This window comes from Egretta garzetta, unplaced genomic scaffold (assembly GCF_000687185.1).
Source record: "Egretta garzetta isolate BGI_Z169 unplaced genomic scaffold, ASM68718v1 scaffold373, whole genome shotgun sequence".
NCBI classification, from domain to species: Eukaryota; Metazoa; Chordata; class Aves; order Pelecaniformes; family Ardeidae; genus Egretta; species Egretta garzetta.
In genome coordinates, this window is record NW_009259184.1 from 1,786,742 (window position 1) to 1,808,633 (window position 21,892).

The following is a 21,892-nucleotide window of genomic DNA, read 5'->3' on the forward strand; positions in this document are numbered from 1 at the left end:
TAAGCTTTTCAATCAGTTTCTTTCACTGAATGTATTTTTTTTCTTAGAATTAGTAGTGGAGCTCTTCTAATTTCAAAACATGTTGTTAGCCTTTGCCTGCCTATCTTCTTGTCCCCCTCTTCTTGGAAGAAGAGTTCTCTTCTGGAGAACCTTTTGTTGCTTGATGTTAGCCAAAATAGATGAGAACAAATCTTGAAGAGAAACGTGTTTCCACATGCTTTATGAAAATTGGCTTGCAGATCAGAGGTTCATTAGGGTTCATTAGCGTTTGGGGTCAGCCACAGACCATGGTGTTTGCTGGCAGCTGGTGAGCGTCTGGGATCTATGTGCTCGCTGGCAGTCAGCCTTGGGTAGCTCCAGGCTAACCACAGCTCATGCTGGCGCTTGTCTGGAGGGCTGGCAAAACAGAAGCAGGCTGGGGGTGTAGGGATGGGAGGTGAAGGTCTTGCAGGGGGAAGGAACAAGAAAAGGTAGGTTGGGAGTATTGCAGTGGTGGAGGTGTTGGGGACTTGGGCAGGAAGGCAGCAGGAACTGAAGTGACTGTATGGGGAGGAGGAAGGCAGGGCTGGGTGGGTCCGATTGAGAGAGGGATATGTGACTTAAATACCTAGGAAATCAGGCTCTGCTTGCTCCGGGGTTCACAGGACAGCTTGCTGATTACCGTGGGTGCTCTGACCGGGCATTTAGTTTGGAATGTGCCAAGCCTGATGATGTCTAATAACGTAAAAGTATAAAGGATCAGCTTGTGAGTCTCCAGCAGCCCTTTTTCTATTTCACCATAAAACTTGGGCTTTTTTTGGTAGCCCTTCCTTGGTCTATCCCTAGCTTATTTTGTCCTAATATTTGAACCCCCTTGTATAAAAATCTTTGTAACTAAGCAGGGAATCCCTACTATTCAGTTGTCAACTTTCTTCTGTTCCAAGCCTGGAAATTGTTGCTGCTTGTTCTCAGGTGTTTCCAAATAGCGTATGTTCACCTGCCTAGTAGTGATGGAGTAGTTTGATAGATTTGATGGGACACTTAATCGCCTCATCCAAGCAAAGAGTAGAAAAAATGCTTATGCAGATTATTCTTGAAATTTAGGAAGAACTTATGCAGAGTTAGCATTAACTCTGATAGTGCAAACAGTGCCAGGAGCAATTTTATAGGCCTGTCTTTGGTGTCTTAACACTGTGTTCTTTAAGGCTGCTAAAAATTTAGTCTATGAGACCCCCCTGGCAACAGGCAGTCGGCTGATGTTACCTGCCCTTCATGGGTGGGATTATTTAAAAAGTACTCTCCTCATTCCCTGTCTCCCAGCTGCACCATTCCTTTCTATGTTCTTTTACGACTTTCTGATTTTTGTTACTTCCACAGTTTGTTTGTGTTGGGGCTGAAATATTTTCACATCAGAATTTCTCAATCCAGTCCTTGATCGACTGTCTCTTTCAGTTGTTAATTGGCATTGCAGATGTTTGATTGCATTAACAAACACTCCAGATGCATTCTTTGTTGGCTGTACACAGTAAGCTATAGAATTATGTTACTCAACCCATTATTGTGATATGCCTACTAACAACATCAGTGAATTCGGCCAAATGTTTGTTTCTGGGCTGCTATTTGCATGAAATTGCTTAATTTTCCTGTTCTGGGATGAGGATTGTGCCTTTTGGCACCAGGCAATGTCACGTTCATCACCTGCATAACTAAGCTTGATTTGCTTTGATATATTTTTTTTTTTTCAGTGCGGAGCAGATTGAGGGATATAGTGGGAGCATCTACCAACTGGAGGTACAGTGTACACTAAACGTATTTTACTTTACTTGTGAAGCCCAGAGACAGCTCAGGATTGTGGTAGTGGAAGTTAACGATGTTAGCCTGCTGACTGGGGAAGAAAAAAGATCCAAGCTAAAAAGTGATGCAAACAAGGTTTCTGAATTGTTACTTTGTGGATCACAGACTTCTGAGACTTCTCTTGCAGAAGATCTTTAGCACCAAAGGAACAAAACACAGGATCTTGATGCTTACAAGCTTCTCCCATTAGCTTTGAATCTGATGGAAATTTAAGAGCTGTAGAGTCTGACTGGACATGTTATGTTGCTGTTACCTCTTGATTTATCTGTTGGTGGATTACCCATGTGGTGTATTTGTTCTGCGCTGGATTCAGAGGCAACTAAGCTGGTTCAGCATGAAGCAGGCTGCATTATGAATGGCCTGGCAGCACCCATGTCACTTTGGAAAACTGTCAGCTTGAGGTCTGTGTCTCCTTAATCAGGAGCATCTCAGGCATTTCTTTTCTTTGCTGTAACTTAATTTTAGATGAGTTTACATACAATTTAAATAAATCATTGATGTTTTGGCTTTCTGCAGGTTCCTTCCTTCCTCCCCCTCCATTATGTTGAATAAAGTAGTGTTGACTGTAATCCTCTACTGTTAACAATTCTGAATAAGTCAGTATAGCAGCCCAGGGACATTACACATTGCTGTTTGGTTGATCCTGTATTTATTGTATTGATTGTTGATTATCTTATGGCTGTGTTTGCTGAGCTCTTGTTGCACACTTTGTGCACTGACGGGGAAATGGAGAGGCCTGTCTGGATGGAATGTCTGATGTGCAGGCCTTCTGACTAGGTCTATCTAAACAGGATTGTATATAAGAAGATGCCTGTATCTGGGAAGCTGATTTTTGCATAGTAATACTGGTATCTAAGCATGAGGGGGCTTGACGTTTTTGGTAGGTCAGCTGAAAAGGGCTCTAGAAATTGATTTTTTTAAAAAAGGCTTTCCTGCAGCCCAGAATGTCTGGGCAGGAACCGCGCCGTATGGAAATACCATCCTGGGATCAAGATTTGAGAGGGCTCTGACCAAATCTGATCTTCCATCCGTATCTTTTCACCCACTGCCCCCACCCTGGAAGAAGAGCAGACTGAAGCCAGGATCACAACAGCAGTTTTTTTTCTTAGATAGATACATCTCTTGTGCTATATAAAATACAGCAGAAGTGATTTGCTGAGTACTGTATACTTCAACCACCATGAAGAAGTAAAGCCAAGAGCCCATAGCTGGGAGTGCTTGAGAATGACGAGTTTAATATAGGAAAGTTTGGAGGACGTGGGTCATGTAGCCTTTGAGATCCTGCTTTTAAAATGGAGTGACAAAGAGTTGATACACATGGAGACTGAACAGCCTGTGCTTTAATCGAGTTAGACCACAGAATGACTAAAGAGGACACACCTGAGATAATAGCTTGATAGGTCCCAAAATGGGAACTAGGGAAGGACTGATGCATGTACATCTGGATTGCTGGGAGAGTGGAGAGATGCATGTTGGAGGAACGCCTTTGGCTGGTAATTTTGCTAAAAGGAAACTTTGGTTTGTCATTTCTCTTGTAAAGGCCAGTGGCATTTTGTATTAGAAAGAAATATCTTGCTTATATATCTATTCTGGTTTTGTACTTAAATTGTATTTAAAACTATTAATCTGTTCATTGCTAATTATAGTCTAAATAGTGTTGTGGCCATTTCAGAAATAAGTTCAGGGCAGGTATTAGTTAATACTTAGATGAAGTATTGTTACTGTATGACTGGTACTGCAGTGTGTAACAGTATTTATCTGTTGAAAAATGTTATTGCCTTGAGCCTAATACTTCCGTATATTGAAGCATACATTCTGAAGCTGAAGTCAAGAAGAGTTGTGCTGCTGACCTCAGAGGAGCCAGGATGGTACTGGTGAAAACAGAATATAGCTAATTTTTTGTTATTTGGTTTCTCTGTGTTTGTAGACAAATTTCTGATTTACACTCTGATTAATTTCTTAAACCTTTCACTGAAAGATCTTGGAAACAAATCTTTTAAAAAGCATAAAGGTGCATCATCTTGGCCATTGCATCTTTCCTTAGTCATTTAGTATATTCTATTTCTATGCAGTGGCATAACTACAAACATTAACCCTCTGGAGAAGGTTGTTATCTTTCTATTTTCTCTGAACTCTGCAGTAGTCATGTTGCTCAGATGAGGTAAACCATATTTCATATTTAAAACAAACAAACAAAACTAACTGAAATTTTCTGCTAGACTTTTACTCTCTTTGGTCATGGATTATTCATATTTCCCCAAAAATTACTAAACAGAAAGAGGGACTATAAATGTGTTGAAGTGTGACTGCTTTGTGCCTCTCCTTTTCCAAAAGTAAAACTCAAGCCAAAAAAGTCTTCATCTTAAATGGCTAATACCCAGAATTCATCCAAAGGCAAAACTTACGACAAATTTTCTTTTTGGTGAAAAGGTTCTTTCTGTTGTTTTCTTTCTTTTTTTTTTTTTTTTTTTTTTTTTTTTTTTTTTTTTTTTTTTTAATTGGTTTTGTTAATCACACTCAGCTCTCAGCAATGCAGCATGCACAACTGAATGAATGGCACATATCCACAAGTTTAAAATTAAGTTTGGTTACTTAGTGTTTTATGCCTTCTCTTGTTCAATGAAATGGATTCATAGGTTTGCATACTCCTTGGCTTTATACTGGAACTGTGGCATGTTTAACCCTTAGATTTTTAATGCTTTGTTGTTGATTCTAGGGATGTTATGAAATTCTTGCTTTGTTCAGTCAGGTTGCGCTTTTAAGGGGAGGGAACTTTGGAGGAACAGGTAAGAGAGTTTGGGCAAGATTGTTATATCTCGCAGATACCTGTGCAAGGAACCAGTTTAGTAGATTGGAAAGAAGTGACAGTAAATTGGCTCTTAATCTCTTGTGAGGGTTGCAACCCCTCTGACTTGGTGGTGCTGGAAAAGCAGCTCCGAAGGGGTGGTGCTCCCTTTTCTGTATTGTTTCTTTCTGTAACTTTCCTGTATAGTCATAAGATGACTGTGTAGGGAGAGAGAGAAAGAAACAGATTAAATTTCCCTTTCTTTTAGCTTGCTGATCAAGTGTATGCTGTATGAACTGATGCTGTAAAGGGAGAAGTCACCTGTGGATGGTAGCAAGTCTTAGCAGATTAGTTCGCTTTGTGGTTAGCACTAACCAATGCTATACATCTGCTTTACTTCTCCGGAGAGACTGTAAGTTGACAGTCAGTCCTTTGAAATTGGCATGTAGGAAGAGTGTACATACAGTAGCTATAGAAGACATGAATATGCACAAAACCTCATAAATTATGTCTGATTTGTTCTTTTCAAGGGGAACCATTTTGGTAGCATTCAGAATTAGATAAATTTTGTTCAACTCTCTAGTGCAAAGTATGTGCTTTCCACTTGTATGCAAAACTGCAGCAGTCCTGCTTGGCATATCTCATTATGTGCATTTCACTTTCTTTCCAAGGCACACTTACTGTGTCTTGCTATTTTTACTACATTTTTGTTTTCATTTTGATAATCTTCAGCATGACATCTTTTAGCTAGGGTTGCAGTTCTGTTGTCATACTCCAGACGGAGTGGGTTTGTTTTTTTTTTTTTTCCTTACCAGGGATCATGTGCAAGCAATGCAAGAAAGAAAAGCTCTTCATACTTTACTGGCAAAACGGCAGGAAGATCTCCCTCCTAGGAGAATGAAGGATAGCTACTTGGAAGTTATTCTGCCTCTAGGAAGTCAACCTGAAATAAGGGAGAAGTACCTGAATGTACACAACAGTGTAAGGTAACAAAGCACCATGTTACATGTACAGGAAAGTGTTAACTTTCATTTACTATGGATGTAGGTATTTCATTCTCAAAAAACGTTATCTTACAGGTTTGGAAGGATACTTGAAGATCTTGACAGTTTAGGAGGTATGTATCTATGCTCCTGTAAAGAATGCCCAAGTAATGCGGAAAAAGTGAATTTACTGTTGAGCACTGTTTGGTATGATACAGTATGACCTCAGGGAGGGAATCGCATCAGTGTGCTATCTCAGAGGGGAAGGAAAAAAAGAAAAGATACTGATGCTGAAAAAGAAGGAAGGATGATGTAGAACAGACAGAAGCAAAATTGCTCAGCTTCAGCTTCTTGCCTCTGCCAATTTTGTAAAGGACCAGCTGCAAGAATAATTTACTGAGAAATGATCCTAGATTATCAATCTGCATTGAGCGTTAAATCAGAGAAAATTTGCAGAGTGTGCTGTTTCAAATTAAAACATAGGATTTTTCTCTTAAAAAAGAAAAAAAACTGACAACACAAAACCCAACAGGTAGTGAGGTTCAAATATTTTAATCTTCCCTTTGGAGAGAAAAAGAGTATAACCTCAAAAGAACAGAATTTAGCCATTGAGAACAAATGAAAAACACTTGGTATAGATTCTTGGGTTCTGTCTCCAAATTGATGTTAAGGGTAAAAACAACTCAGTTGTTTGATGAGTTAGCTCTCTCAGTTTTTTTCTCCTTTTTCATTTGTTCATGGTCTTTAAATGTTCAAGATCTTTGACTTTTGTTTTGCAGCTAAAATAAGTGCTGGTTTGTTAATATAACTTGGAGATACTTTTAAAATGTCACCTGTTCACTTCCTTCTTCATCTAAGTTCTGTAGCTGGTTGGGAGCATTTTGATGGAGGTTTTTGACAAAGAATAAGTGCTTGTTAAGGTGAAGTTCTGAATGGAACAGGGATTTTTTTGCAGGAAAGAAAGACTTTCTGTGGGTCCAGATGGGCAAAATTAAGGAAGGCAGAGAAACAAGTAAATGCATGTCACCTATCTATCAAGGATAGACAAAATAGCTAGATGATTTCTATTTCTTTCTGGGATGTGGAAGATAGTGGTTTCAGCACCTGTCCTGAATTAGAAAAGGAAACTTGAAACTGTTTGGTACCCTCCACTGGGTAGATGAGATGAGCCTGTTTTTTATTCTGTGTCATGTTTATTTTCCCTGGAAATCTGTGAAGATCTTAGGTTTTTTCCTGTTACAGCACAGATGATCTTTGCCTTGTTTGTAGTCATCCTGGGCTTCAATCAGTTCCACTGGGGATGTATCATTTTGGGTTAATCAAGATTCTTGGGTTAATCAAGATTCTGTCCCAGTTACACAATATGCAGGATGGTGGTCAGCAGTTTTCACAGGAAAATGTACCGTTTCATCCCCTCCCCCAGTATATTCTATGGTCTTGGTAGATATATTGGAAATCTGTGTTGACACATGAGTACTAGAAAAAAAAAAAATCTTTGCTCCCTTGTATTACTCTAAGGAGTCTGTTTACTTGGATGTGCTCTTATAAGCAGAGCTAATTAATTTAAATAGTGACTTGGCTAGTAGTAATTACAGTGTGATAAATACCTCTGACTATGCTTTCATGCCTGTAAGGCACAGTTTATCTAGTCTGTGCTTCTTTAAAGGCATCAGTATTTGAAAATAAGTCCTCAGATAGCATGTATCCTTGGACAACCTGCATGAAATCAAAATAGAAGGTAGGAAAGATCTGAGACAGTAGGCTGTAGGGGTAGAGGGAAGAAATTATGCAGGATTGGGTTGATTTCAAGTGCTCAGCTAAATTTGTCTTTGTAGTAAGTAAATATGCATATAACTGAGACTGATGCTGAATCACTGTTTTCTTTATAGCAATCCTGTGAGTTACATACATGAAAATGCGGAAGTTGTGTGCACTCCTACAGTATAATACTTTAGTTTGTGTTTTGCAGGTACTTCTCATGCTTCACAAAGATGGCTTTGATCTGCTCCACTGAAGTTTTTGTTAAAGAGCTGACTCTGTTTTTGGTCTCTCCACAGTTCTTATTTGCTACACTCACACCAAGCAGGAAATGCAGCCAAGGTCTCCCTTATCAATAGTTACAGCTCTGGTGGATAAAATCAGTAAGTGGCAATTTGGTCAGCAGAAATGGTTTAATCTGTTTGTCTTATTCTTTCAGCAGCTACTGCCTTCCCATGGTTGTTGCTGAGGATACCTTCTTCCCTCTCCTGTTTTCTTCACTTCATCTTGTTTTGGCTTTGAACTCTGAGTACTGTGACTTTTGTTGAAGGGAGGAGAGAAGAGGGTTTTGTAGATGCCTTCCAGCATTTCATATTTCCCTTCCCTTAGAAATACAGCTTTCATGCTTCCTGCACTTCTGTGTTTGGTTTTATTTTGGCACGTGAGTTTCTTAGCTTCGTTACTGAACGGTGTTTGTTCTGGTGGAGTTGGACCTTGCTTGTGTGACATGTTCTGCTGAACACCTCTGTGGGTCTGCCATCCGTCTGCCAACTGTATGCCGCTTCCTCCTTCTGTTCTGGCTTTACAAGTCTGGTAAGGCAGAAACTGCAGGCTAACAGTATGGTCCCTTGCAACAACTGTCTTTTCTGGGTTGTCTTTGGATGTGTTGCCACTTGCAGAACACAAAAAAGTCTTAGAGAATCCAGTCTTTCTAATATTAGATATGAGTGATCTGTCCTCAGTAACCTCTGATGTTTGTCTTGTAGATTTGTGCAAGAAGATTATATATCCGGACTGTGACATAAAATTCACAGGCAATGTCTCTTGGGTTGGTAGGACCTCAATGGAAGTGAAGATGCACATGCTGCAGGTTAGTTCCTGTGACTTCTCTCCATCTTATGGCAAGCATGAGATGCTTTAGGGAGAATTCTGGATGATGACATCAGCAATCTAAATTACATTTCCTAGAGTAACTGTTTTTGAAAGGCTTGAGGCAGCCCTAGTGTTTCAAGACCAAGGTGACTTCCAGTAGTCTAGGTGCAGCAGGATACTCTGTTGCTAATCTTTCTTTCAAGACATGCATTTTTCCTAACCAACATTTTGTAATTAAACTGCAATACAGTACTCCTACAGAAAAAATAGGTGATTGTGCTCTGCATGTTCTTAAATAAGTTTCTGTCTGCTTTTGAAAAGCTTTATTTTCCATATACCTTTGTGTTTTACAGATTGATAAATTTTAATGCCGGTATTCAGATTCAGTGGGCTAAACTACAACACTCCTGTATTCATCTTAAGTACTGTACAGCATAGATCTTGTAATAAGTTATTAAATACTAAATAAATTAAATGAAGAGTGTAACTAGTTTACGCTGTTCAAGAAGCAGAAGGAGTATTAATAATTCCATTAAAAATCCCTAATGTTTCCATTGAATATTTACTGTCAGTTCATTAGTTAACTGAAACATTAATTCAGTTATTTAGTTATTTAGAGTAACAAAGATATGCTGTAGACACTTAAGTGGTATTAGCAGCTATAATTCAGATAAACAGGTAAATATTTTTTTTATTCAGTTGGTCTCCTTAAGTAAAGTCTCTGATGTAGAAGAAGATAATGTTACACCTTTATTGTCTGAATTGCTTGCAGTGCTGGCGTTAGTAGCAATTTGGTATTGACAAAAAAATGTTGTTTTGGCATTTCTCAGAATAAAGGGCAAGTGGGTCCTTTTACAATGCCTGTGTTGATTTCCTCCCTCCCAGCTGAAAGCAGTAGTTAATAAGCATTGCCTGCTTTAATGTTGACATTGCAGAATCCCCGAAACTTGAGTTTTAATTTGTGTTATTTCCTTCTCTTCGTCCTATTGTGAGAGATCTTGGAAGGCATGACAGAAGGTGAAAGTAAACACCATTAACAGTGTGATGGCATAGGTGATGTCAACTGAATGGCTTGCTAAGGACATGTACAATTTTAGAGTTTAAAAATATAATCGTTTCTTGTCTCTCTTAGCTACATGATGGTGATTACAGCCCTGTGTTAGATGCAACCTTTGTCATGGTGGCCCGGGATCCAGAGAATAAACGGTAATTTGTAGGACAGGAAAATAGTTTTCAGACTCCTGCTGTGGTGAAAATAGCAAACATGGCAGCTTGCTGTGTATGTGTAGAAGTCATATAGTGTAGGTGATAAATGAATCACATAGTTGATGTTTTCTGCTGGCAAGTGTTACTTGCCTGCGGCAAGCTTCAGAGCATTGATTTCGGCCATCAGGTGATACCGGGAATTGCTGTTAGTCTTGGGATCTGACCCTTTTCTTTAACAGATTTTCCCTGTGTTTGACTGGCTGGCCTGATGAACACAGAAGTAAATGAGTCTGCTAGAAACCCACCTGCATTTGTACTAGTTGTTAGAATTAATTGCCTTCTTGCCATAAAAGCAGAAAAGATTGAGTTTCAATGGTTAAATAGTCTTTGAGTGAATAATGCTATTAATTCCCTAATAGACACATAGGTGTCATCAGAATAATTCAGCCTAAAACTTGCTTGTGTAAGTAACGTGGAACTAAGTATTCCTACAGAACTTAAAACCCCCGAACTTTCTTATTTTTCTGGTTTTACTTTCTCTGTAATTCCTTAGTCATTAAACTAACAGGCTGCTTAGTTTCAGTTTTGGTTTATGACTCCAGCACCAGAAAAACTGTTTGCATTTCTTACCTCTTTCTTGTGTAGCCTGCAAAAGTAATAAAACATTTTCTAACTAGTTTAAATAATTGCCTGTATTTAATTAAGGGGTTTTGCTTGACATAATTATTTAGTGCTGATAATGTTAGAAGTAGTTATTAGGCTGGCTTCCTTCAGATTTATGAGCTTTTTTAGAGCCCATTAGCATACTATACATTCAAAAGAAAAGTACTTATATTTACAGTTCCCATTTTAAGGACTTACTTTGCAAAAGAATTACATCAAATCTGATGTAATTATACACTAGCAGATTGAGGACAAGCCTGCGTGGGCTTGTGCAGGTAGATACAAACTTCAGTGGTTGTTCTTCAAGCCAGCTGGCCACCAGCTGTGTTTTGGAAGCATTCTGTCCATATAAGGAAAGTACTTACTTCATGTGAGGTAAAAACCTTTTGGAGAGGTACAGGGAATGTTAGGTTGGTTATTGTGCCACAGAAACATGGTTGTGTGGCTTTTGGACCATAGCAGACTTGCATCTCAGCAGCTTGGGGCTTGGACAGGAGAGCTGATATAGACGAGTCCTGAGCTGAGGAGAGGAAGAATGAGCTCTGCGATGGAGAGGGAGCTGGTGGGTCTCCAGAATCCAGAGCTTTAGCAAACCAGGAAAGAGCAGTTTGTTCCAAGTGAAAAGGTCCTCTCTGCATGCCTCTTGTCACCAGCCCAAGTAAAGGCTTGGGGTAGACGTGAACTGTTCAGCAAAAATAATAATTGGAAAAATAATAATTGGAAATTATGGGGAAGAATGGCTCTTGGAAATAAGCATTTGCCTTGCCTCATGAGAAGAAATAATTAGGTGTTATATAAGTAGGTTACAGTAAACTTATTTGTGCAGTAAAATAAACATAGAAATTTGTACTCAAGGCAGCCTCGTATCATCTTCTTTGATAAGTAGTACATGTGGTAAACAGCTTTTGGCTGCTGATAAGGCTGTCATGGGAACATGTAGATTATAAGAACACTTGCTAGCTATGTCACTGTGCTCTTTCTGTTCCAGGATGAAAGATACCGTTCAAGTTTTGTGTATCTCTTTTAGAGAACATTGCATCTTCATTTGCTGAGTTTATAAGCAGCTTTCTGCTTGAATAATCTTCATTATAATCTGTGGGTACAGTTTTAGCTCTTCAAGAAGCATAGACACATTGCTTGCTCTTTCTCAATTATACTAGATGGTGGTTGGATCACTTGAGTGCTTCTTCAGAGTTAAAGTTAATACGACATTCCCTTGGCAGCTGCCACATAACCTGAAGCGTATGTCTTTTAGCCTTGTAACGTGTATGTAGGCAAACATGGAAGACTTAAAATGTATTCACAGGACAATTTCTTATAAAGTTTGTAACCTTAAAAAACTTCCTGTCCATAGGCCAGCATTTGTTAATCCACTGGTTCCTGAGACCCCTGAGGAAGAAGAAATCATCAAGCAAGGGGAATGTACGTCATACTTCCTGGTAGTATGCACATCCGCCTCAGGTTCAACTTAGTAGGTAGAAGGAAGTAGACTGCAGAAGTTCTGCTGCTTAGAAATGCTCTTGATTTATTTAATAACAGATTTTTGTTCTGTCTCATGTGTCAGTAATGTAAGAGAGCTTAAGGGCCTGCTATTACATTATTGGAAATGCTTTGGCTAAACCGACACACAAGGGCGCTCCTGATGTGCTCTGCACCCCCCCAGACTTCTCTGTTTCCAGGATGCTCGCTCCACTTCAGACCTGAGTGCAGCACAGGCTTTCCTAATGCTCCGGCTGGTTGATTGCCCCCATGGTGGGTTTGCTGGGTGCATTGCAGCTCGTTACCTGTCTCGGTGCCCATGTTCCTTTTGGAAAGAAACTTGGAAAAAGAAAGAGCAGGGGAAGGAGTGTGTAGCTCCATCTTCTTTTGTTTCAAGCTGGAGTTTTGAAGCAGAGAATTAGAGAAACATTAAAGACTGAATAAACTGAAGATCTTTTAACCTAAAATTTCAGTCATTGTGGCCTATGGTAATGAATTCTATCATGAATTTGCAATCTTAGACCATCTTATACCTCATAACCTGAAGAAGATTGTTCTGTAGGGTTTCTTGTTTGATCTGTTTTTCTGTACTTTGAGGGGAGTGCTCAAGTTTTCTGTAGGAGCGATGGGTGAGTAGCATAGTATATGTATAAAAGGTCTTCAGCACATTGGTGAAGTAACAGTGAACTTCTGCCTTATTTTTTCTTTGATGCAGTCAATTCTAAAAGCCCAATTTCTGTTTGAATCTATGGGACTGTGAAGTTACGGCTTTTAACATACGGGGGAAAGAGAAAATAGGGAAGAGAGAGCTGATTCCAGGTTAAAATCTTCAGAGCCAAGCCAAATATTTGGGGGTTTTTTTGAACTCTAATTTGATTTTTTTTTTTTTTTTTTTTTTTTTTTAATGCTTAGTGAACAAGCTGAAGAGGATTGATTTCAGCACTGCTTCCTTACTGAAAATGGCTCCCACTGCAGAAGAAAGAAACATTGTTCATGACATATTCCTTAATACATTGGACACAAGGCAAGAAGGGGAGGGGTTGAGGAGAACTGAAGTCTTATGAAAAGAGAAGAATCATGTGCCTTTTGAATGCGTGCTCGTAAGAGGGTAGTCTGGAATAAAAGCACGCATTTTGTTTTCCTATTTCACCATTTAAATTCTGTGGCATTTTATTTGAAACATGGGTACAAACTTAAATCTGCATATCTTAAAAGATCTTCGGTTGTTAAAGTGTTAGCTGTGCCAAGATGGTGAAGTGACAGTGTAAGCACAAGGAGCTTCTGAGCAAGCTGTTAGGAATAATCTTGAGGAAAAAAGTTAATAATAAGGGAATGGAATGGATTTGCAGCTGTGTGACGTGCACAATCTAAGAGTTTCCTGTCGTGATATCTAGAAAAAAACCTTTGAGGGCAGGAACTGGCCATATTTTAACCAGGTAGCCTTGTTTTAAATATAATGCCTGACACCATTATTTCAGGGAGACACTTGTTGGCATACTTCTCTTGTACTTGAGATTTGTGTGAAATCATCTAGTGCCAATGGTGATAGAACAGTCCCTAATGACGTTAGTGCAGTGTAGTATTTGTGGCTAATTTATAATTTCTTTAACTTAGTAGCGTTATACAATTGTTATTTTCAAAGCTGTTTACCAAAGTGAGACATGATTTCCCTTAAAATTAGCAGATGTATTTTGTACACATTCTGTCTGGATTTGAAAACCTCAAACCGTCTGCATGTTTGATGTTGAATTACTCTGTTAGCTCATTCTGTGCTTTTAATTCATATTAAGACTTAAAAAAACAGACTAAGGCTTTTCTGACAAAGTGTGTGCCTTGTGGTTGTGATTCATCTTTTCTTTCATGTACCTTTCTTGAGCTTGTTCATTCACACAAGTTTGAACATTAGCAGATGTTTTTGAAAGATCATGAGCGCAGGCTTATTGCAGAAACAAAATATCGCTTTAGATAAGGCTTCAAGGTCCATTGGAACAGCTTTTAGTGATAGCATTTCTGGGTTTTGGCTTTTGGGGGTTTTCTTTTTTTTTTTTTTTTTAGTGTGTATCTGCATTTGCTATTTGTGCATTTTTGACTTGCTGAGTTCTGCTGATGTGGGCTATGAAGTTTATTGTCTCTTCCAAAGGACAGTAAGTTTCCGGAGTCGTAAATTACCACCCAATTCAGTGTGGATGGAAGATGCAAAGCTAAAAGGCCTACAGATTTGCCATCCTCAGGTATTTTGAAAAATATTAACGAATTACGGAAAGTAACTTACGAATTGTCTTGTAAGACTAGTCAATCCATTATTTTATTTCATTTTGGCAGTCCTTGCAATGTATTCAGATCTTAGTTTCTTTTCCTGTTTTTCTATTATCTGTATGGATTGCCACTTCAAAAGAGATTTTTAATGACTTTGTTTTCTTACCAGAAAGAAGTTCCTTCGCAGAGTTCCTTTTCTGTAAAGAAATTCCTTTGCAAAGTGTTTGAGTTGGGCTTCTGGTTGCTGACACAATTTTTGAGTTTTTATCTTTTGTTGTCAAATGAGTCGGATGAGCTCCTGTTAAGTAAAGTTGCCTCAGCCATTTGGGCTTTTGCATGTGTATTTCAGTAGTGCTTTTTATGCCTTCAGATGCTGGAAGTTCCGTTAAATGCTGTGAACTGAAGTGCAGGCTTTGACACAATGCTTTGAAAATAATAACATGTAATATAGCAGTTTGATTTTTGTTTCTACATACAGGAACGGAACATCTTCAATAGGATCTTTGGGGGTTTTCTCATGAGAAAGGCGTTTGAACTGGGATGGGCAACTGCTTGCAGCTATGGGTGAGTCGTGGGCCTGCAATATTTATATAATCCAGGGCACTGTGCGCATGTTCATAGGTCGGGAAGCCAAGTTAACCAACCTACTGACAATCTGAGCAGAAAGGACCTAGGTGTCTACTAGAATCCTGCACTATTGGTGCAGAGCGCTATTTTACTTAGAGCGTCTGTTGTATTTACGAAGATATTTGCATCTTGCTCCTTGGAGCTTGGTTTTTAAGCATTACATGTCAAGATAGAAAATACATCCTTTTTCTGGTTTATCTTACCAAGCTATCTAGGCTGATTTTTGAAAATAAGTTTTCTTTCTAACCATATAAAATAGACATTCTATCAAATAAATACTGCATCTTTTCATTCTGTACACATCAGGAATGGTTTCTGAACTGCTAGTAACCACTTGTGCTTAGAAAGTGTGACTGAAACCCAGCAAAGAACTATGCATAAGTTTAATGGAGCTTGCGCAGCCTGATAGGAAGTGTTTTATGTCAGTGCTTGGAAAACTGAGGCAATGATGGCATGAAGGTTGCCTAGCAAGTGTAAGTTGTAAGATATAATAATGATGCAGTAATGTGTCCTCAGGGAGTGTGTATTTTTGTGTGTGTGAGATAGGTTTCCTCCAGTTATTTTTTGTCTTGGGTGATGACATAATTCTTTAGCACTTCCTGTGGCCTGTGTTTAAGAGAGGGATCTATTTTCTAGTAACTTTTCATTAAAATTCTAACAATGAAATATTTTAAATTTCTTCAAACACCCTCGTTATTCTTAAGAAGAAATTTCTTTTTCTTGCTCAGGTGTTCCAGGCCTTTTATTGTATCAGTTGATGATATCATGTTTCAGAGGCCAGTTGAGGTTGGATCCTTATTATTGCTTTCTGGACAGGTAGGAGTTGATTTCTTTTTGAAAAGGAGAAAAACTTACCTTTGCTGTAGTCACTGTTAATCACTGATACTGATTGTGTGACTTTTCTTGTTAAATAGTGCAATGAAGTCTGTTGCAGTTCTTCAGTGCCAGTGATAAATTACGAATTCTCACTCTTATCTTAACTGTGTAGGTCTGTTACACAGAAAAAAACTACATCCAGGTTCGAGTACACAGTGAGGTTTATGATGCAGATACCAGGGAGCACCAGACAACCAATATCTTCCATTTTACATTTATATCAGAAAATGAGGTTCCACGAGTTGTCCCCAAAACTTATGGAGGCAAGTATCCAATTAAGGCATTGTCATCATAACTCTGGAGACAAGACAGCTGTCTTGTGGTTGGAACGTTGGTCACTTTAGTAGGTGAACTATTGGCATTTGAAGAATTTGACAGGATTTCGTGGCAAACCACATTTATTTTATGCTTTGATGCCAGCGTGGATTGCTGCTTAATCTTACTGTTCCGTGTAGTTGTCCAGTGTTGATGCTGAGTTACTAATGTGGTTCTCTCTTCTCCACCTTGTTTCAGAGTCCATGTTGTATTTAGATGGGAAGCGACACTTCGCTGCGATCATGAAAGAAATCTGACACGCGCTGAATGCTGCATCAGCAGTGTAGCAGCATGCTGTCTTGGAAAGAGTTGTCACCAGAGATGGCTGACAGACAGGTGCTTGCAATACTAAAAGAAAAAGCCCACCCCAAACCAAACCCCACAACAAAAAATACCTTTTTAGTGCTATTTATGTGCATATATTTGGATTTTTTATTTTCTGCTGCTAGGATTTTTTGAAATCTACTTTTGCATGCTGATGCTAAGGAAAAAAGGCTGAAAAAATACAATCTCAAGCTTTAGATAGCTTCTCTTTGTCTGCTTTGAGAAATCTCATTACGACCTTTGCTGTCTTGTCACCATCTGCCTTCTTTCCCTTAGTAGCTCTCCTTTGTGTTGCCCTGATAAGGGATAGAAATTCTATCAGAAAAATGTGTGCAATAAGTAGATACACACAGATGAAGCCATTTGACCTACATTCTTGTGTAAATTAGGTTTAGGGCCTTTTTTTTTTTTTTAACGGGGACACATACATCTGGGCAGCAGCATAAGCTCAGAAGTTCCTAGCGTGTGTGCAGTATAAAGCAGGTGTTTCCCATCAGCTGGGATTTTATAAGGTTGTTGCAGCTTCTGTTTTGCATGGCTTCATGTTCCCTTGGGAGGAAACTGATTTTGCAATGAAATGAGGTGGCCAGATGGTCTCTTCTGGCATTCTGTTTGTGTACAGCCAGTCCTTGCCAGCCTCTTCAATTTTTTTTTTGTTATAACTGTGAGTTCCTTAATGAATTATTTCTCATGGCCTGTAGAGTAGAGATCTGATTGGTGAGATTGGGTGGAACTGGGCAACGGCATTGTAGAGCAGAACATTTCAGTTTCTAAGTCCTTCTTAGGGACTGGGAGCAGGACAGGTAAAATGCTGCCAAAATGGTAATGGTTATATTTGATGCTGGAGTTAGGGGTCCAGAGAGTCTGTGTTGAGCAGCTCCCGAGTCAGCTGCTGAATGGTGGGAGGATTTTTATCCCACTGGGGGGTGGTACAGCTAGAGGCCAGCCTCCTCAGATGGATTATTTGTCTGGGTCCTTGGTAGTCATGAAATATGAGTATTGCACACCTTTAAAGGTTGTCATGTTTACCTGCAAAGGACAGAGTGCTTCCCCACCACAGAGGGGACACCACGGTGGACATAACTGTGGCATATAAGTAACAGGAAGAAAGTACGCGATGCTCTCGATACTGAAGTGCTTCTGATGTAGCGGAGAGAGTTTTAATAATCTCTAATATCAGGCAAGTAAAGCCCAACATCCTGAAATTAGGAAGGTGAGTGGATGGGAGGCATCAGCTTTTAGCAGTGAGGATGATCAGTCACAAACACACAATTAGACCTCCAATACCTTCAAATCATGACTGATACCCTGTCTGAGCAAGACGCCCAAAGAGGAATCGTTGGGCTCAGTGGTAGGTTAAATGGATGAAATACGATGTCTTATATAATACACGAGAGTAGACTCCGGCTTCCCTGCTAGGTTTAAAATCTTTGAAATCAGGAAGCAGCAAGTAGAAATGATGTGAACCGGCACAGATGCATGGAACAGGTTGATAAAATAAAACAACATGTTGAAATGTTTATTTCTGAGTAAGAAAGATTGAGAAATTCACAGTTAAGACCAGCTTCCTTTGGTGCTAGGACAGCATAAAGTTCGTGGCTCCTAACAGCTGATTGCTATTCCTGGGAGGAAGAGTGAGCGTTGTAATAACCAGCGTGTTACACATCAGCCTTGCCTTTCTGGGATCGGGCTGCCTGTAGTTCTGAGCTCGCTAGCTTCCCAGCGGGGGCGCGGGCGAGTTGCCTGATCGGGATCAGATTCGTGCATTGCAGTGACAGTAAGCTCTTGGTTCCTTACATAGCGTTTCTCGCTTCAGCCACGCTCTGGCGCTGATTCAGCTGCATGATGTTACAATCCTTTTCTTTAACGGTTATGACACTGTGGATAGGTGTTGTATTTTCTGTTTCGCTCCTTTTTAAAACTCTTTGGAAGCTGAATATACTTGGCTGACCGCACAAATAAAGAACTGAAACTCTATCCCAGCTTCTTCCCCCCTCACTGTATGGATCGCTGCTGGCTATTGAAAAATAAGTGGGAAGGCAGGGAGTGGAGGGATCTGTTTCAGAACTATGTATTACTCCTGACTACCCGCAGGATTTTGGCGTTGACCCAGTGATCCTACCCGGGTCACTTTTGTATAACGTTTGTAAGTTAAGGGGGTACCGAGTTCTTCCTCTACTGCCTTTTCAGCTGTACTTAAATATGAATGTATCATAATTTCTAAATTCAACCTTTAGGAAGGGATTGGAGAGGAGAAAAAGAGGTAATAGAGTAGGGAGCAAGGCGTGACGTCAACACCTCTGGACACAGTGAAGAAAATGAATCCCACGAATCAAGATGCTTAGAAGAATGAGTGTGTTTTCAGCATTCATGGTAACTTAATTGCGTACCACAATCACAGTAGTTATAGGAATGTCTGTACAGTCATACAGAATATGTGTGTGTATATATACATATGTAAAAGGTACAAAATATATATACTAATGAACAGAAAATATATATACTAATGAACAGAAAATACATATACTAATGAATAGAAAGACATAGAGTATGCGCTTACGTATTTTTTACTTGGAGAAGGTAACTCCCAAGTTGTCACCCTCTCTGATAATAGGCTCAGTATATCTTTGTTCAAGGGTATTATTTATGCACATCGCTGTATACCTTTGTGTGTGAGATAAAATTGTTCTCAGATCTCGCATTCAGAATTAAAATATTTTAACATGGTAATTAATGATGAGTTTATATTGCAACTTAATGACTAACCCATCCCTGCTGTGACTAACCATTACCCCACAAGCCTAACGGTATTGGTAGAAAATCTTTTTATTTATTGTGAACCTATCTGTGTAATTGGCTCTGGCTCTGTAGGGGGAAGTAAATGTTTCCGTGCCCATTGCATCTTGGAATACAGCAAGGAGGAGGAAGTCTGTGGTAGCTGGGTTGCCTCCCCTAAGCCTCTCGGTAGTTAATGGTGATACAAAAGGAGATTTCTGTGGGACTGGCTGAGCTCCGTGCCCAAAAAAGCACTTTGTTTTAAATGTTTTTATTTTTCTGTATTTAAAAAAATAAATATTAAAACTACTTACTCAAACTTACCGTAACAGCTTCTGGTAGCCCTTCTTTTCCCCTCAATACAGGAAAGACGTTGTGTTACTGGAACATGTCGAGGAGAGCAACAAAGCTGGTGAGGGGTCTGGAGCACAAGTCTGATGAGGAGGGGCTGAGGGAACTGGGGTTGTTTAGCCTGGAGAAAAGGAGGCTGAGGGGAGGCCTTATCGCCCCCTACAGCTGCCTGACAGGAGGCTGTAGCCAGGTGGGGGTTGGTCACTTCTCCCGGGTAACGGGTGATAGGATGAGGGGAAACGGCCTCAAATTGTGCCAGGGGAGGTTTAGATTGGATGTTACGAAAAATTTCTTCACCGAAAGGGCTGTCAAGCATTGGAACGGGCTGCCCAGGGAGGTGGTCGAGTCCCCATGCCTGGAGGTATTTAAAAGACGGGTAGATGTGGTGCTTAGGGACATGGTTTAGTGGTGGGATGGCAGGGTTAGGTTAATGGTTGGACTTGATCTTAAAGGTGTTTTCCAACCGAAATGATTCTATGATTCTTCAAATATGCATGATTCCTTTGCAGCCACGTTGTGGTGTACGGTGTTCTGGGAGGAAGCTTGCTGGAGCTGGTACAGCATGGGCCACTGAGTGAGGGTATAGCTGAGGAACTTGCACGAAACTTTCTGCATGCATAATTGATTTTACTGCACATTCAGTCCAGCCTTTGCCTGGTGACAGATTTGTTTGATTGCTGGTCCTCCTCTGAACGCATTTTTAAGGAGGTTTGGGAGAGATGGTTTCTTCACAGGCTAGGCACTAGCTAACAGGAAAATAAAAGGGTAAATACTCAGCTTCCGTGAAAGAAACTGGGGACTACTTTTGTGGAAGGTGTAGGTGGATGACGTTACCTGCATAGAAAATACACTGGAGCACTTGCCCCGGCAGCAGGGGATCCTCGTCCCTGCAGGCCTCCTGTCCATGAGGCTGGAGGCACTTTTGGCTGCTCCTTACTCTTTTATCTTCTGTTATGTAGCAAAGATGGGAGATTTCTGGAGGAGGGGAGCAGGGCTCTGGGGTCTGGTGCTTGGGGCACTCGGAAAGGGCAGTGGTAGGGGTTCTGGTCCCTGCTCGCAGCATCGCTTCTTTATCTGGTAACTGTTCAGCAAAAAATTCAGGTGCAGGGACCAGTCCCCTGAGCCCGCTGTGTCTGCCAGGCTGGTGGGGCGCCCTGTGGGGGTCATCTCCAGAATTAAATGCTGTTAACAGACAGTTTCTTCTTACAGGCATTGTGAGGAGGCTGGTGCCAGGGCTTGGCACTGCAGGAGGGGCAGGGCTGGCTGCGGGGGGAGGCAGAACTTCCGCCCAGCTAGATCCTTCCTGCTTGGAGAAGTGGCTTTCACCTGCAGACCTTGCTTGCTGTGTGAAGTTTCTCTTTAACCGCTGAGACAGCGGTCAAGGTGTGTGGGGGCTTGCCCAAAACAGAAGTGGAAGTTGAAGGCGGGGTGCCTCGCTGCCAGTTACTGCTTGCTTTGCAGGAGCTCTTTGCTTTTTCTGTTGAAAAGATGAGTTCACAGGGGCAGCTCCGTGCATCTGTGTTTTGTGCACTTCCAAGAGAAGCCCGGGAATAAATCCCAAGGTTTGGGAAGCAGAATGGTGTGAGATTTATTTCTTCTGCTATTTCAAGCCTCAGGTGATGCGTACTGGAAGAACAGACCACTGCGCCGTTTGTGCAGTTACTGCTTTGTGAGAGACTGCTGCAGGGGGCGCTGCCCAGTCTGCCCGAATTCATTTGAGGCTGCCGTGATGTGGGTCACCGTTTTCAAACCGGCAGCTGGAAATCAGGTTCTTAGACTCAACGCTCTGCACCAGCATTTGAAAGGGCCATATTTCAAGCAGTGCTAAGGATGTCCATTGCAATGTGGACTTCTGTGAAGTTTGCTGGTGGATCTTCCTTTGTTTGGAAGATGATGACACTTTTATTTGTTGCCTAAAAAGTAATGAGGATTTACATTTTTGTCTTGCTAGTGCTTATCTGAAGCTTTTGCTCCTACGCCTGTGCGTAAGACATTCCCAGGTACGCCAACAAGGCCATGGCAATCCCTCGTCCAAGCACCAGGCAAGAATGAGCGATGGGCACGTGGAAGAGCAGTGGGTTTCTGTACTGCCTCAGCATTTCGTTATCGCTAAGGAGTCAGAATCAACTTCAGCTGTTTAGTTGAAACTACCTGTATTTTATCTTTGTTAACTACAGACCATATGTGATAGTAAAGTACTTGAGAGTTCCTTAGTCTCCTGGTAACCGCCCTTCAGCTCAGGTGTATTTTATACGTGTTTAATGTGAGAGGCAAACTTTGAGACCAGAACTAGAAGGATGATTGCAGCAATCTGTTAATCGAAACAGAGAAGGGCAAAGCAAACCTTTAAACTCCTTTGCCTGCTGGATAATCCTATCCGAGATACTGGTATACTAGGCTCTGATTTTGAAATACATTTTTTTTCTTGATGTTTTTTCTGGAAGATCTCACAGCCTCCACGTGCCGATTATTTAATACAAACAAAGAACTAAACAGCCACATGAGCCTCTGAAATAGCTATCACAGCATGTCCTTAAAGTTGCGTTACCAGTTCATTACTGTTCCACTG

At 40.5% G+C, this 21,892-nt stretch overlaps 1 protein-coding gene across 6 annotated transcripts in view; it reads left to right on the forward strand.

The window, feature by feature from the left end:
- ACOT9 (acyl-CoA thioesterase 9) overlaps positions 1-16,250 on the forward strand; it is a 22,014-nt gene extending 5,764 nt beyond the window's left edge. For 4 of the 6 annotated variants that reach the window (XM_035891287.1, XM_009635696.2, XM_035891288.1 and 1 more), the window contains 13 exons: positions 1,725-1,770; positions 5,434-5,604; positions 5,698-5,735; positions 7,659-7,742; positions 8,346-8,449; positions 9,584-9,657; positions 11,675-11,742; positions 12,712-12,823; positions 13,940-14,030; positions 14,534-14,619; positions 15,411-15,498; positions 15,671-15,821; positions 16,072-16,250. In XM_035891287.1, coding sequence (XP_035747180.1) covers positions 1,725-1,770; positions 5,434-5,604; positions 5,698-5,735; positions 7,659-7,742; positions 8,346-8,449; positions 9,584-9,657; positions 11,675-11,742; positions 12,712-12,823; positions 13,940-14,030; positions 14,534-14,619; positions 15,411-15,498; positions 15,671-15,821; positions 16,072-16,130 — 1,172 coding nt within the window. In that variant the 3' untranslated portion in view covers positions 16,131-16,250. The remainder of the gene's footprint in view (positions 1-1,724; positions 1,771-5,433; positions 5,605-5,697; positions 5,736-7,658; positions 7,743-8,345; positions 8,450-9,583; positions 9,658-11,674; positions 11,743-12,711; positions 12,824-13,939; positions 14,031-14,533; positions 14,620-15,410; positions 15,499-15,670; positions 15,822-16,071) is intronic. The other 2 variants (XM_035891289.1, XM_035891290.1) reach the window with 1 other exon arrangement.
- The last annotated feature ends 5,642 nt before the right edge of the window (positions 16,251-21,892 follow it).